Genomic DNA, 15,947 nt, shown 5'->3' on the forward strand with positions numbered 1-15,947 from the left:
TGATTTAAGAACTTTAACACGATTAGATAAAAAAACAAACTGCATTTAAATAATTTTTTGTAGCCTCACTGCTGCATGAAGTCATTATTTATTTATTGAGTAGATATCCCCCCATTTGAATATGGGAGCTGTCACAGTAAAACTGTATTTGGCATCTCAACTTAGCAAGTAGTCATTGCAGAAGTTTGTTTTGAGATAAGAAACGGTTTAAAAGATATATTTTCAAAGATAGTGTAACCAAGCGTTAAGTAGTAGAAAAATAATTAGTAAAATATCTGAAGAACGCAGTAGTTAGACGTTTTATTTGTTGCTCACCAACTGCTTCTGACAGTCCGAAGACGCGCTGACCGTAGGCGTCTGTCTTATCCCAGATAAAAGTGTAGGATAGATTTGGTTGGGCTGGGAACCATTTCTGGAAGAGACGACCCACTACCGCCACCATCAGGTGGACCTGCATCAAGAGAACAACGACACAAAGGTCACTAAAGTTAACCTCACATTTACTCTACGTGACAATGCTGACCGTGATGTTGTTGGTACAGATTCTGCAGATTCTAATTATTTTAGATTACTAAAAGGACTCGCCTTCATCAGGTTGAAAGGAATTGATGATTGTGTCATGGAAACTTTGAGGACTGGTTTATATCCAGCAGCTCTGGAGCTGAGGTAGACCAGGTTCAGATCACTGCCTGGTATTGAAGTTTCTTCTTGGAGAACCTGCCAGAAAAACAACACAAACACAATCAAAGCTCACAAGTATTTCATTTCACTACTCAAACTTTTTCTCATTTCGATGTGAAGCTGCAGCCACTCTACTCCGGGTTCCCCCCTCAGGTGATGAAGTTCCTTCCTGGAGCTCTAAGATGAGAAGTGTCGAGTCGTGACTGTAGCTGAGAGTCGGAACATCTGCCTGGGCATCTCCTGTCTCATCCTACCATAACTTGTGAACAAGACAAAAAGATGCTTGAACTCCTTTGCTTGAGGCAAAGAATGACCCTGATTTGGAAGGTGCAGTCCAACTCATCAGCTGTGAACCATTAATAAGTAACTGACACACAGCATTAACACTGACAGACCTGAACATGTTAGCAGGATTTTCATTGTTTTTTAAATGGCAACTGAATAATAAATAACGATGTAAGCCTGTTACAAGAGAGAATATTCAACACAATGTTTGTTCCACAACATTTAACTCACTCCCAAAGCCAATTTAGTCACTAATTAACCTAACATGCATGCTAATTGGGCTGCACAACGTCACACTTGTTAGCACTGTTGCATCGCAGTAAGAAGCTCCTGGATTTCCACATAGAGTTTGAATGTTCTCCATATATATGTGTGGGTTCTCTCCAGAAATGGGCCCTATGGCATCGTCATACGGTCAAAAAACATTCTCTAAACTGAATGGATAGAAAGATGGAAGGATGGATGAATGGATGGGTGTAATTTGGAGTGTCTGAGGAAAGCAGCGGTAACCCAACCCACACATGCATAGGGAAAAACGTGCCAAGACTCAAAGTTTGTGTGTGGAAATGATTGCGGTCCAATCATGTTTTTTTACTAATTTACTAAAATATCCACAGTTTTAATTGGAGAACAGTGAGAGAGACCAGAGAAAGAACACGTCTGATAAAGAGGAAGACTATTAAGAAAAAGATTATTCAAAAAAAGGATCCTCGGGGAGTCATTCCTCTTCCTTGGACCGTTCTGGTGTTGCACTGTTTTTCAGCACGATTGGCTTTTCATTATTTGAACATTAAGTGTTCATTACATATCCATTATGTCCCCTTTATGATCGCCCTTGTATCTGATGAAGCCAACTCGCCAAATTTCATCAGGCCACTACTAGTTGGCTCGCCTTTCAGCTGCCCCCACATACACACACACGTACTTACTTGAGTCACACACTTTCTCTTTTTTTGGAGTATTACAAGAAAATTAAAGACACGAGGCAAATAAAAAGTAATCATGGAGCACTGGTTAGGGCTGTAAAACTCTAAACTACTGTCGTCTGTTTCACTTCCACAGGAGACTGGTTAATGCAATGTGACGACCAAAAGCCCAAATCTAAAACACACACACACAATCGCTCTTCTTCACTGTTTTCAGTAGACCCAATTCATCCTGAAGCCACACAAGTGAAAAACTCCTCTTTTCTTCTTTTCTAACACACACAGATGCTCACACTCTCATTTGTGGTCAGGAGTTATTCAAAGTGAAAGAACTATATTTAGCTGTGTGTGCACGTTTGTCCATAATACTCTTCTTTAGATGGATGTTAGCAGAATTGAGAATAATTTAGTGCACGGTCATTGCCGCAGAACGCATGCAACAGCTATTTCAAAAGCCATAAACATTAAAATGACAATCAATATGTAGAACAAAGCTGCAGTCTGCAATAAAAACAGATTATTGCATGGCAGAATGAGAGAGGACATTTATTTTCATTCCAATAACATTAAATACAACAGATTTTTAGCTCATAACAGCTTCACAAACGGAGAGTATTATGTATTTTCCAGTCACTAGAGCCATTTTATAGTGCAACTGTGAACTATATTTAGTAACTGTGGAGAACATAGTTGTTGTAATGAATAACTATGATACGTCCAGTTGTTATGAAAATGTTGAAAGGATGGATTTTGCATAATTCCCCCTTTAAGTCACCAATACAGCTTGAATGATGTTTTGTCAGTGCAGTGCAGATTCAATTTCTGTTTAAACTGAAAAATGTATCACAATATACGCGTTTTATATCAGTCGATAATAACAACTGTCAATATTGATAAATATTGATTCGTTGTTTTTTTTTACTGCAGCACTGAGGTAAAAAAAAATCTGATTTCTGCACAAATTTCTGTTAGAGTGAAGGATTTGGTCAAGCAAATTTAACATTTATAACATACATAATTAATAGCTGTAGCACAATCTGTATCACCTGACTCTAATCTAAAACACACATTACAACAAACCCATGTTGTAAAGTGCACTATTTATCTACAATAGGAGTATTAGTATGAACACCGTCCTGCACAAATTCATCACCATTAACAATGCATTGTCAGCACAAATCTTATGAGTAAGATTATGACTAGTACTCGTACTGGCTCAGTGGTTAAAAGTACTACTAAGTAACATGTAAGTGGTCCAAACACATCTAATCTTGTTAAATACAGACTTTGGCGGATCCTCATCACATCCAATCTTCCACAATCAAATTTTCTCGTATTTCTCACTGTTATTCACATCCAGTTCTTAACTCAGTTGTTCCAGGTGAATACTGGATGGAATATCTGGCCAGCAGCCTTCAGACAGGTTTACCGTACCTGGGTTTCAGGTATAATGGGGCCATCGTCATGTGATCCTTTGAAAAATGTAGAGAGGGGCGAGGCAACGATCACTGGACTGGGTCTAATAAAGCCACTCAGGTCACAGCTTGGAATGTCATTTTCCTCCTGGAATAAACAAACACGGATTGATGAACTGTTTTCTGTTTGTAAACATAAATTCATTTCATAAATCAGTGCCAGTACATGAATTATGAACACGTATCTTCCTTTAACAACATCCTAAGTCAGTATGTTTCCAGTCACGGGAAAGAACTAAAAAGTCAAAAAGTTCAAAAACCTTTGACTAAGTGGCAGATATGGTTAATTACCACATTATGATTTTAAGGAAACGTCTCATCTATGTAGAAATATGTGTCCAAATGTACCTTCTTCATCACCAGAGTGTCCATCACATAGAAGACGTTCCATGGCACCCACACGGTTCTGTACTGAGTGATAAATGGAGCACGCTCAAAACTGAGGGTCAGTGATGCCCCTCCGTTGGCCAGGAGGTCGAACCTGTGAACACACCAACACCAAGCAACCAGGTGGATCAGTTTAAAACAGCTCCGAAAACAGTCCGAAGTTATTTTAAGTTAATTATTTACATAACTTAACATTGACAGATACACTGATAAATGGTTGATCTGTTTGTTGGATGGCTATTAATTTAATTAGTTAATTGATTGGTCTATTAAGTCATTGGTTGGTATGATGGTTGAACTCTTGGTTCATTGACAGGTGGGTTGACCTTTCTGTTGGTTGGTTGGTAGATTGACTGGTTGGCAAGTGTGTTGGTAGGTTAATTTGAAGGTTGGTTGATCTACTGGTTAGTATACGAGTGTGTTGATCTATAGTTAGCTAGATGAAGTGGTTGATCTCTTAAATGGTTGGCCTGTAACATAAAACCCTCCCTAGAATCTAGAGTCTTGTATAAAATTGTGCAAAGAAAAAGGCCCAGTTTTTACCAAGTTCTAAAACTGTGTATAAATGCGTTGTAGAATTTCCCATTTAATTGTTTTAACAAAAATCAAGTCACAAAAAAGCTACGTATGAACAACAATGTTCCGACTAGCTGCCAGTGTGAAAGCAAATTCTGGGAGTAGTTTTGCAGCGTTTATCGTCCTGCCAGGGTTTGCCATGTGAAGACAGAGAGAAGATCTGAAACTTCTGAGCTGCTTTTAGCTCCAGACACTATAAACAAAACAAATGAACGCAGCCAAAGTGTAGATTCGAGTCGGACTGTCAACTGTTTGACACATTTGATGAGCAGCACATATGGCTCGACACACTGTTTTTGTTCTGCTAGGCTTTCAAGAGTCACACTTGATTGTATCCTCTCAGCCAACTGTGCTGAAGTGATCCAAGCAACAGTAGCAACATAGCGAGGGGAATCATTTAGAATGCAATTGGTCAGCCAACACCGTGCATTGTGAGCAGATGTAAATATGCCTCTTGAATCGAGTTGTGGGCAACTCAGTTACAGTGACAGATGGGTTGAAATTTTAAGCAGTGTTTCTAAAATAAATGTTTTCAAAGAGGGTGTTTGTGGAAATTACAATTATGTCTCTGCACAGCTTGGGAAATATCATGGGAGAAAAGCGGCTTCAGAAGTGTTGGCAGGTGTGTGTTTATTAACTAGCACTCAACAGCATTTAAGCAGTCTCATCATAAGTATAAGAAAACAGCTGGTCAGAATAATTCTTGGCTAAATTTGCATAATGGTGTTTACAAAGGGGTGACAAAACGACATTATCTCACACAGTTAGACACATCCAGCTCCGGCGCTGGCTCCTTTCATGTTCCACACTGAACATGTTTCATAGAGGCAGTTTTCCTCTGACAATAAGCAGTAGCTGCTCACTTTTGGCTTAAATCATAAACAAAAAGGACAGTTTTCGAATAAACTAGTAGGGTTTTCTGTATGAATGAGCAGTCTATGTTTTTTTAAAAGGAATCTAAAACATATTCTGAATATATGGGAAACTAACAATTCATTTTTCTGTTCATTCACTTTGCATTGGCTTGGCTTGCAGTGTCACATCCAGTTTAATCAGTGGCTCTATACAAAGACAGCATTTCCCACCATTTTAAATCTCATCTCGACAAAACACAAAATCATAGAAGCTCATTATAAACCATCAGTTCCATTTAAAAAATCTTTAATCCTGTGCTTTCAAAGTTGATTTATTGATCCTTTGTTCTCCTGCTGAGACATTTACAAGCTTTTTTTGCCCAAGTCAGGTCTCATTCAGTCAGTGCTCAACCATTATCTGATGCATGCTGGCTAGTGTAAACAGAATTGTTGTAAGGCAGAATTAAAATAATTACCTTTTAGCCTAATTTAGTGGTCAGAGAGAACAGCTTTAATCATTAATCAAGGCATCAACCTTGATCACTTTACTTTCGCCTTTAATATTGTTTTAAGAGACTTAAACCCTGGAACATGATGCCAGTCTGAGTTTAGTCTGGATTGTTTAGAGAGTTTAAGTCGAGTCTGAAATCATCGTTCTCGTGTCAATCAGTCAGAAGGAATCAAAGTCACTGACTTTATTCCCTATTTCTGCTCTCTTGCACTGAAAGAAATGATGTGTACATATGCAAAAAAGTGTATAATGCCTGCATTCCTAAATGTTACAATGAGAAGAAGGGACACAATTATTGCCCCAAATATGCAGAGCATTTTAGAACAAAAGGAAGCTACAAGTCTAGCAAAAGCTTAACGCTATTTGAAACAAGCAGAAGCTACAGTGAAGGGCAGAAATCAGGAACTGATTACTGTAATTTTCAAAAGCACCAAATTGTAATTAATATGTCACTTTTCACTCTGCAACAGATTGGAAAATTACATTGTACATTATTCAAGTTGCTAGGTAGAACTTTCAAAGAATTTTGGTACTCTTAAATTAATTATTTTCAAGATAAATTCAAACAGGGTTACATCTACAATGTCGGTCTTTGAGAGAAATACGTACATGCCATCCTTGCGTGTTATAGTGTATCCATGGTCAGGGTAGTGGACAAATGTCACATTGACTCCAATCAGAGGAGTCCCATCTGAAGTCAGCACCTGGCCTCGGATTATCGACACCAAGCTGGAGAGACAAACAGGTCAGAGGTTTTTAACAAAAGATACGGGCACTCGCAAAAACTGGCAAAACCTGTTTGATTTTTATTTGTAAAGCAAACAGAAACATCAAGTTTAGAAAACACAGCATGACTTGAAAAATACATTTGTTTCCCAAAATAAAACACAAGATAGACTAAATACACACATACACGTAATAATGGATTTCAATTTACACCTAATTCAAATTCAAGAGAAGAATATCACATCAAACCAACAAAATATGGATTGAGTTAAAGTATATTTAATATCTGCTCAAAGGTTGTTTTTTTGTAAAGCTGCGTTTAATCTGACAAACAAGGCTCATCAATATCAATATCAATATTAATATGTTTATGGATGTCTGAATATGAGGGACATTCAACACAGAATTGTGTCTGTACTTATAATTCATGATTCAGAGGTGTTGGCCTTGATATTATTTAATTATTCATAGTAGTGCTGAAATTTTATTATTTTTCCAACAAGACCCAACTAATGCCTCATTTCCCCTGAGCAGTTTGGCACAAGTCTGTGCGGTTTGGTACGCTATTTTATGGTCCGGTATTCAATCAAAGAAGAACTCTAGATGTTTTACCTTCATCTCATCTGAAATACTTACTATGAACAAAAGCACAGTAAAAACACACCCCCATGCTTTGCAGAATCTCTAAATACCGTATTTTCCGGACTGTGGAGCGCACCTTACTATAAGCCGCATCTACAAAGTTTTTTTTGTTTTTTTAAACTGGAAACGTTTCATATAAACCGCACTGGGCTATATGTCGCTGGTATCTCCGTCGCTCTCCGTTTGTAAATCTGCTGTTAAGGACGCAGCCGAACCATGGAGTCGTTCATGCCGAGCTTACAGCGGCTCCATTTCCCTCCTGTACTACCAGATCGATATCTTTTAACTTAAAAGCTGCATCATATGAACTTCTCCGTGTTGTTTCCATGAAGAGGGGATATGAGTTTGAAGAAATTTCTCAATCAAGCCTGCTGCTAGCATGTGCTTGTTCTAAATGAAAATTAGCATTTTCTTCTTTGATTTCCAATTTTGACTTCCGATGATTCACTTACTGCTAAAGCGCCCCCTACTGGTTGAATAAAAATCCACAGAAAAGCCGCACCGGGGTATAAGCTGCATGGCTCAAAGCGTGGGGGAAAAAGTAGCGGCTTATCGTCTGAAAAATACGGTACATGAAGCCAACAAGAAGCACAAATACTGTAACGTAGCATTCATTCTGAACATTGTATTGATTTTTACATCAAATCCTACTTGTAGAAACAAACATTAAAAGGTGAATGTGTACAGGACATTCACTTTTAAATGCTGAAAAGCAAAAGAAAAATTAGTTATTGTCAAACGTGACTTTTTAAAGCTTTAAAACTTGATTTGACTCTTTACACATAATTATAGAAAAAGTTGCTGTCACAGTTTCATATTTGCTACAAATGTTGGCATTTCCTTACATTTTACACTGAAAACAGAAGCAAATGTTTTGTTTGTGAGGCACCCCAGTTTTGTATATTGCATGTGTTGGGATACATTGTGTAAGGTGAATATTATATGACATTGCATCATAATAGTTTACCTTGCCTTCACTTTGACTGAAAGTGATTTTAGATGTTTTCCCCATGTGTATACCGTAATTACAATGTTATACTATGTTTTATATTCAACATCAAAATGTTCTTGCAGCTGATGTTTACAGGGTAGAAATCTGCAGTGTCTTTGCACGACCACTAAGCCCTTTGAAGTCACAAATCATTTTATTCTGCTTCATTTCTCTCTGATCCTGTCTGTTCAGTAACATAATCTGTCTTATTGGATTTTGTGTAAATAAGTCTACAAACATGACCTCAAATGAATCAAGTGACTGATACAGTTCAGGTAATTGGATATGTGTGCGATTTCATGGAAACAGATCTGAAGAGAACTACTGAGGTTATTTCATGTTGCTTTTCTGGCAGCTGGCCGTGTGACCCGGCTGCATGTTTGTCTGGACGTAAATCTGATCATTCAGAAGGAATTTCAGTGGTAGGTGTGAACTGTCCTACACTTGAAGCGCTCCAGTTGTAATTGAAACAGCCAGATGCCAGGCAGTGGTAGGTCTGAACGGGGCTTGAGTGAATCCTCATTCCTCCCTGCATTCGTTCACACCTGTACTTAGAGCTGTCCGCTTGTGATTGGATCAGCCACCATGAATTTTAGCAACAGGTTTGAACAGCCTCTCTTTTTCTCTTGCTGTCTCACTGATTCCCCCATTTTGAACGTTGCATCTGCATTCAATGTCTATGTGCGATGTAATCCGATCTATAAACAAATGGTTTTAACATCAACCAGTCCTTAACTACCATCCATGTCTTAACTATGAACTTCTGCGTATTAAGGACCAGTGTTGCTTATGGAGAAGGATAGCACTTCCTGAAAATATTAGTAATTATGTCAAAAACCTTACACAAGTTTGAATTTCTACCAATATTACAACTTTGTATTGACTTTCCTTCATTTTAGTAACTGCAAATAAGCCCAACTATTGCTAATCTATTCCTAACCTTAACCGAAGCCTAATTCACACCATACCTCCAAATCTAACCTCTAACCCCAGACAAGGTTGTTCGTCGTATCAGAACCGGGCTTTGGTCCCCATAAGGCCCATTGGTCTCCAGAAGGTTGGCAAATATGCCAGAAATGGTCCTAAATAGAACAGCTAAACAAGAACACGCGTACACACACATACACGCAACCAAACACACGTACAATAAATCCTTTTTATTACAAGGTTGTGAGCCCATTCATTATAGAAATATTGGACAACTTTATTACAGAGTTCATGGCCCTCTCCTTTTATGAAACATTCACACAAGCTGGCTGCATAAGAATGCCATTATGTTTCTTCCTCGTAAGCAGCACGACTTTGACTCAATGTGTTTTACAGACAGCCACTTTCTCCTTCCCTCCCATCACATGAATGCCATCTTTGTGGCAGATGTGAGCAGAAAAAGTTGGCAGACCTTAGGCTTTGGTGTTGTCATATTTCTTCATTAAACTGACTCTGTCCACCACAAAAGCTGATTGCCATGAGAAATTGACAACAAGGACAATGAGGGAAATTAAAAGAACTGTTTATTTACATTTGATTTAAACAAAAGTCAAATAAGCCATCAAGCATTACATTCAGACCTCCTGTGTGGTCCCTGACCTGTTGAGATACGGAGTCATCCAGACTCCTGAAGATTTGCTGTGTTATCTGGCACCAAGATGGCAGCAGCAGATCCTTTAAGTCCTGGAAGGTGGCCCCATAGATCATACTTGTTTGTCCTGCAAATCCCACCAATGCTGGATTTAACTGGTGTGGGGATGTTGATCTGGGAAGGCCAGGTCAACAACAAACTCGGTTTTGTGTTGTGACACAGTGCATTATTGTGCAGAAAGAGCCTGCAGTCATCAGGAAGTACTGTTTCCATGAAAGGTGAGCATGATCTGTAGCAGGAATGAACGTAAAAGTAACATCTATGTGTAAAGGAGACGAGGTTTCTCAGCAGGACATTTCCCAAAGGATTGCATTGCCTGTAGAGACTTTCCTTCTGCGTATACTGTAGCCCATTCGGCTGCCATATTTTGTTCATGTCATTGACACACACACAAACTCGCACGCGCACACACACACGCGCGCACACCCACACACACATCCATGTGATGTTAAAGAAAATGGGATTCATCAGACCAGGCCAACTCTTTTAATTGCTCCGTGGTCCAGGGGTCAGCATAGCTACCGTGCCAAGTGAGTTCCTACGTGGCTCCACACACGGCAAACTGGGAGTCACTTTCTGATCTGTCACTTTTCCACCAGAACCAGCTTTAACCTCTTGACCACTGCAACTATCCAGCCATCATAATTTGGTCCTTGTTAAATTCGCTCAAACCCTTAATCCACCAGATTTTTTCTGCTTCAAACACATCAGTTTTAAAGACAAAATGTTAACTCTGTATATCTTACCCACTACCAGGTACCATGCTAATCAGTGCCATTTGTTTGCTTCAGATGTGACCGGTCATAATATTCAGCTTAAACCTATTTTTGTCACAGTTTTCTCCTTGATCATTTCTGTTCTCCTTGCAGTCCCTTTCTTTTCTTCCCTCGTTTGAAAGCCCATCCTAGTTGGCTTTGGAAAGCAATTTGGCTTCAACTACCATGGATAAGATAAACATTTGTGGGCCCAGACCAACAGACAAATGAAATAATCAGTTCACCAAACATGAAGACTTAGAGAGAGTACCTTACTCTCACTAACAGGAGAGGCATGAAAACTGTAACAAGCTGGTTGGGAAGTGAGTGCTGCACAAACATGCTGGGCAAACAGACTTTCAAATGATATTTTTACTAATTTGTATTGACAGAACTTAACTAACAACAAAAACACACCCAAAGCTCACAGATTACAGACAGACAATTACCTTTTATTGAATGGAGACTCTCCAGTGATGACATGAGTAGATTCAGGGCCAACCAGGAAGTGAATGCGTTGATAGAAAGATCTGGCCGCCTGAGAAAGACAAGAGTTATAAACAAATAGATAATGTAATTGTCAATGATTGTCACTGTTGGAAGACAAATCAAAGTTTTCCAAATAATTGCATGCTGTTCCCTACCTGCTGGGGTGCCATTGAGGAGGGAGACTGGCTGAGCACTTCAGCAGGGTCTGGAGACCCTTTGCAGTATAACTGGTTTTGACAAGAGGGCTGAAGACAGCAGTCTGGGTCCATACAGTCAGCCAATCCATCTGAAACCCACCAGCAAAGCCTTTCATCAACAAAACTGACATGAAATGTGTGGTGCTAATCTTAAAGCCCAACAATACAGGCAGGTTTGGGGGTTTTAAACATCATTAATTAGAATTTATCGTGATAACAATAGCTATCATGACATGAAATTTATCGCAATAAATAATAAATGCCCACCCCTGGTATCATGTAATTCCAGAAGATTTATTCGCTGCACATCTCCAGTTCCACCAAAATATGGTGATATATTGTATTTAGATGTGCCTACTGTCCAGGTCATTTGAATGCAGCAGATTCATTGTGATGTTCAGGAAGCAAACTTGAGATGATTTGATCTTTGTGGAATGGTGTATTATCCTGCTGGCTGCAGCCATCAACAGACGGATACACAGTTTATAAAAGTATTGACATTGTTAGCAACGATACTTATTGAAGTTGTCGTTTTTAAACAATGCTCAAAGATCTAGAGTATTCCATTAGATACAAGACAGATTGGATGCAAACTTTGTGCTGTTCATGCACAATTCTGATCATGCCATCTGAATGTTACAGCTGAGACTCACCGGCATATCTGGGCGCAAAAATGCTTCCCTCTTCGCTTTGCATGGGAATTCAACTAGATCAGCAGCTTCTGAAATACTCAAACCTATCTAGTATCAACACTTGTACAGTATCACTTCAATTTCCTTTATTCCACCTACTGAAAACCCAAACAGCAAGCCCATGTAAAGGCTTATATCCACCGAGATACAATCGTATCCTTGGTTGATTTGTTTTAATACGCAACTGAATAAGGACCTGATAAAGTGGCCAGTGAGCGTACATCCTTTTTGGATTGAATTAAAACTGATGGAAGAAAATTAATCAAGACATCTGTTCAGAGCTAAGTGGTAATTTTTGCTCCAATGCAGTGCATTGCAGCCAATTGATAGTGGACCAAATAGATGCTCTGTACTGGCCTCTGAGCAATGCCAGTCCACGCCCCAATAATAAGCAGCACAAATGGAACGGAGGGACAGGAGATTAGAAGAATATATGAGTGGCAGAGGGTGAAAGAGCAGTAAGAGTGGAGACAGATGGAGGAATGGAAGGATAGGGTGAGATATGCAGGGTAATAAAAATCTCACTGGCTATTTGTCTCAGTTTCTTCAAAAAAAAAAAAAACAGCTGTACATCTGGTGAACAGGCATCAGGGACTGAGATTACATTGAGGCACACAAACACATAGAAGCTCTGACACTTTTCATTCTCTATCTCCAGCTCCTCTTTGTTGCCCATATTTTAATTAGTCCACCACACTCATCAAACTCAGAGCTGGGTATAACACTTAAGCCCAGAGCATTATTTCTAAATCAGCCTTTTTCTTTGACTCTCTCTGCCATTTTTTTTTTTGTATTTTATTTTCAATGCGTTAGCTCTCCCTCAAGAAAAACCTAAAAGCAGATTTTTATTGAAGCTTCTAGTAGAACTGTTGCTGATTCAGATCTCTTTCCTTCTCTATAGCCTGTAATTTAAACACTCTACGAGGCTTTTTGAAGTCTGGTAGCTGACAGCGTTTCAACTCTACTGTCACATCAGCATTCACAACACATGTTCTCTTTTCATGTAGCAGCTGAGAAGTTGCAGCATTTTGCTGTAACAGTTAACATTCAGTGCATGTAAACGCATCAGCTGCATACATAGTTCTAAGCAGGATGCAAGGTGTTTATTAGAAGAGCACAGTCTATTTTAAGCAAGATAGTACCGCTCTGAGTTGAAGAGAAGCAGAGTAACAGAAACACTACGAGTCGTGTGTAATATCATGAAAACGCTGCACCTGGCTAACTGTTAGCCACGAGCTACACTACGGTTAGCGTCTGCATCAGATATTTTCTTCAACTTTCAGTTAATTGATTATTTCACAGCTTCCTAATGAGACTGAAATATCTAACTTGACTTCAACAATTAATCTAGTTGGACTTATCAAACATAAACTGCATAATTCTACTGGGAGGACATTTTTAGACCCAGGTCTTAATTTATAAAATCAATTCTTTGAGTGCAAAACTGTGCCCCTCAAAATTCATTAGAGTTCATTGTATTCTATGAAAAAGCTAAAAAATTATGAAAAGAACATCGTTAGCTTAAGTACTAATGACAAATGTGTCACTTTCTTCACTTATTTGATAAAGTGATCGTATTTTATTCAATGATTGTACACATATTTCAATGTTAATACAATGTCAGGTCTGATGTGATGCAGTTAAATTGATAGGTTTTCTTCTGATGGGTGAAATGTATCATTTTCTTTAAGAAAGTCAAGGTTAAGCCATCGCCCACACCTGACAGGTCCTTAGAGCTAATTGATCATGTGGAAGTAGAAAGACATCGTCTAATTCCCTGTTTTGCTGTTGAGACCCTTTTTGGTCATCAACAAGTTGCCCTTTTTGGTTGGTCACACTAACAACCTGTGTCAGTGTGACCCAGAAAACCCAGTCTGACACCTGTAAGACAGATTACCGTCTGCGAGGCCAGAAACAACTGTATGCAGCGGTTCCTTGTCCCCCAGGCGGAGGGACACGGTGGGCTCCAGGACTGGTGGTCACTGATTGGTAGCAATCTGAATCTATGTTGTTCTGTGGCTATAAAAGTGTTCTGAAGATTGAACTGAACCTCGTCTCCCTCAGGGTTTCTGGGAGTCTAATGAACTCTGAACGTCCATTCAAGTTTAATTAGTGAAAAAAAAAGGTTCAGAAAGTTCATTTATAATTTTAGAAATGTTCCCTTTAATTCAGAGCAGCAAAGTCAGTGTTTGTTTCTTGCTCTGTTAGTAAATTTTACTATATTAAGCTGACGTGTTTCTATTTCCGGTTAATCAATAAGTAAAAGTCATGAGAAATGCACAGAAATTTCTTTGTGTTTTTAATCGGACTTATAGTTCAATCATTAGGAAGGAAAAAAATAATGCCTTCAGTTAGTCCTGGTTAACTTTAAGTGTGAATAATTTGCCGTATTGATGTACATTGATATATTTTCATGAAGCATTAATTTATGGTTCAGAGTAATCAAACTTGAATTTTGCACAGATTATTGTTTCCATACAAACTAAATCGCATTTTGTAAGTTCTGAAACTTTTACTGTAAGAACAGAATAAAAAATTGGGAGTTTGAATTTTGATTGATATGGAGCTAAGTGTCATGCATGTTTGTGCTGATTCCAGTCTTTGCCAAGACGCAAAAGAGATTTTTAATCTCAATGGGATTCTCCTGGTGAAATAAAGATGAAATAAAAGAAATCATTTTGTGACCTGGATGTATTGTTACATTCCTATTTGATACAAGATTTCAGGTCCTCTGCAGGTTTGATTTCCTGGGTTAACAAGCTGGATTGTGATGCTTAAACCCAGTGGGAACAAAGAGAAAGTAAGTGTAAATATGTGCACATGTCTGTAATGATCCTTATACTATAAATAAACCCCTTGTGAGCTTGACAGGAGGCACAGTTAGACATTTCTTTGTAAAGAACAGCTTGATGTGAGGAAATCTGGTTCAGGTCTCCCAGGAAATGCATCTTCCAACTCACATCATCTATATCACAAAGTATTCTACACACTGAACTTGACAGTGTTAGAACTCTGTGGGTGTTAGAACTTTAAATGCTGTTGACAAGAGAGTGGCTCGTCATGTATGCCATGCCTGTATTGCTAAAACTTCTGAGTTGTCTGTTGCTCAAACTACTGTTATTTGAAGTCACAGACGCCCTTTACCAAATACCAACATGGAAATATTTGAGTCGTTCTTGATGAAGGCCTGAGAAGAAGAAAACACTAAACATTTTTGGTTTGCAACCCCATGTTAGTAATCCCAAAATGCTCATTCGTGCTAAGATCCTTGCTGAGCAGGGGGAAAAAAAAGTTATTTAACAACAGTAGCCAGTAAACTTAGAGCTCAAACAGAAACACCCATAACTTTCCAAGTTATTTCTGGTAGTATCACCCAAATAGGTTAATAAGTTCAATGGAGCAGAAAAACCATGAATTGATATTTTCTTTCCTACAGCATTCACACTCCTCCATAATGCTGATTCAGACTATGTCAAAGCTGGAGCTGCAGGCCCATTAAGTTCTTTATCACCGATCATTAACATTTTATTTAATCTTTATCCATGCTTTACACACCAGTGATGTATTTAACCATCTGCTTCCGCTAATTACACAGTGCCCAGGCACCAGGTATACCTCCTTCGTTGTCCTTGCCGTCAGTGCAAAGGGTTTCCATGGCAACGTGACATCCTGCCCCTCTCCATCCCGGCTGGCAAATGCAGTGCCATCCGCTGGCTTCCAGAGTGCATCGTCCATTGTTGTTGCAGAGACCTGGGCAGCCCTCTGGGCACAGGGGACAGACACGGAGTTAAGAAATGCAGCGTTGGTGTAGAAAACAGGCTCACAAATGGACAGTGGAACAATTCTTGTGGAAACAAGACTCAGTCTATTGATATTTTTCAAGGATGACAGTTTTGCACTGAAATGCTGAAAGCTGCTGCTGCTTTTTTTTTTCCCCACAAATAAAATAATGAAAACCATGATAAACATTATTCAGCGCATTAAAAGTAAAGTTATTTATGGCTCTGAAATAGCATGATGACCAACACAGGTCAGTAAATCTCTACTGGAAACAAGGAGCTGTTTGACTGGGGCTTCCTTTTATTCCATTATAAAATGCTGCTAAATATCAAACTGAACCT

At 38.9% G+C, this 15,947-nt stretch overlaps 1 protein-coding gene across 14 annotated transcripts in view; it reads right to left on the minus strand.

Moving 5' to 3' along the window:
- Positions 1–15,947, minus strand: part of LOC103146627 (teneurin-3-like) — a 290,558-nt gene that overhangs the window by 60,896 nt on the left and 213,715 nt on the right. For all 14 annotated transcript variants that reach the window (XM_016677778.1, XM_016677776.1, XM_016677777.1 and 11 more), the window contains 8 exons: positions 15,442–15,588; positions 11,093–11,223; positions 10,898–10,986; positions 6,305–6,424; positions 3,716–3,848; positions 3,327–3,455; positions 586–717; positions 316–451 (listed from right to left, as the gene is read on the minus strand). In XM_016677778.1, coding sequence (XP_016533264.1) covers positions 316–451; positions 586–717; positions 3,327–3,455; positions 3,716–3,848; positions 6,305–6,424; positions 10,898–10,986; positions 11,093–11,223; positions 15,442–15,588 — 1,017 coding nt within the window. The remainder of the gene's footprint in view (positions 1–315; positions 452–585; positions 718–3,326; positions 3,456–3,715; positions 3,849–6,304; positions 6,425–10,897; positions 10,987–11,092; positions 11,224–15,441; positions 15,589–15,947) is intronic.

This window comes from Poecilia formosa, unplaced genomic scaffold, assembly GCF_000485575.1.
Source record: "Poecilia formosa unplaced genomic scaffold, Poecilia_formosa-5.1.2 Scaffold164, whole genome shotgun sequence".
Lineage (NCBI taxonomy): Eukaryota > Metazoa > Chordata > Actinopteri > Cyprinodontiformes > Poeciliidae > Poecilia > Poecilia formosa.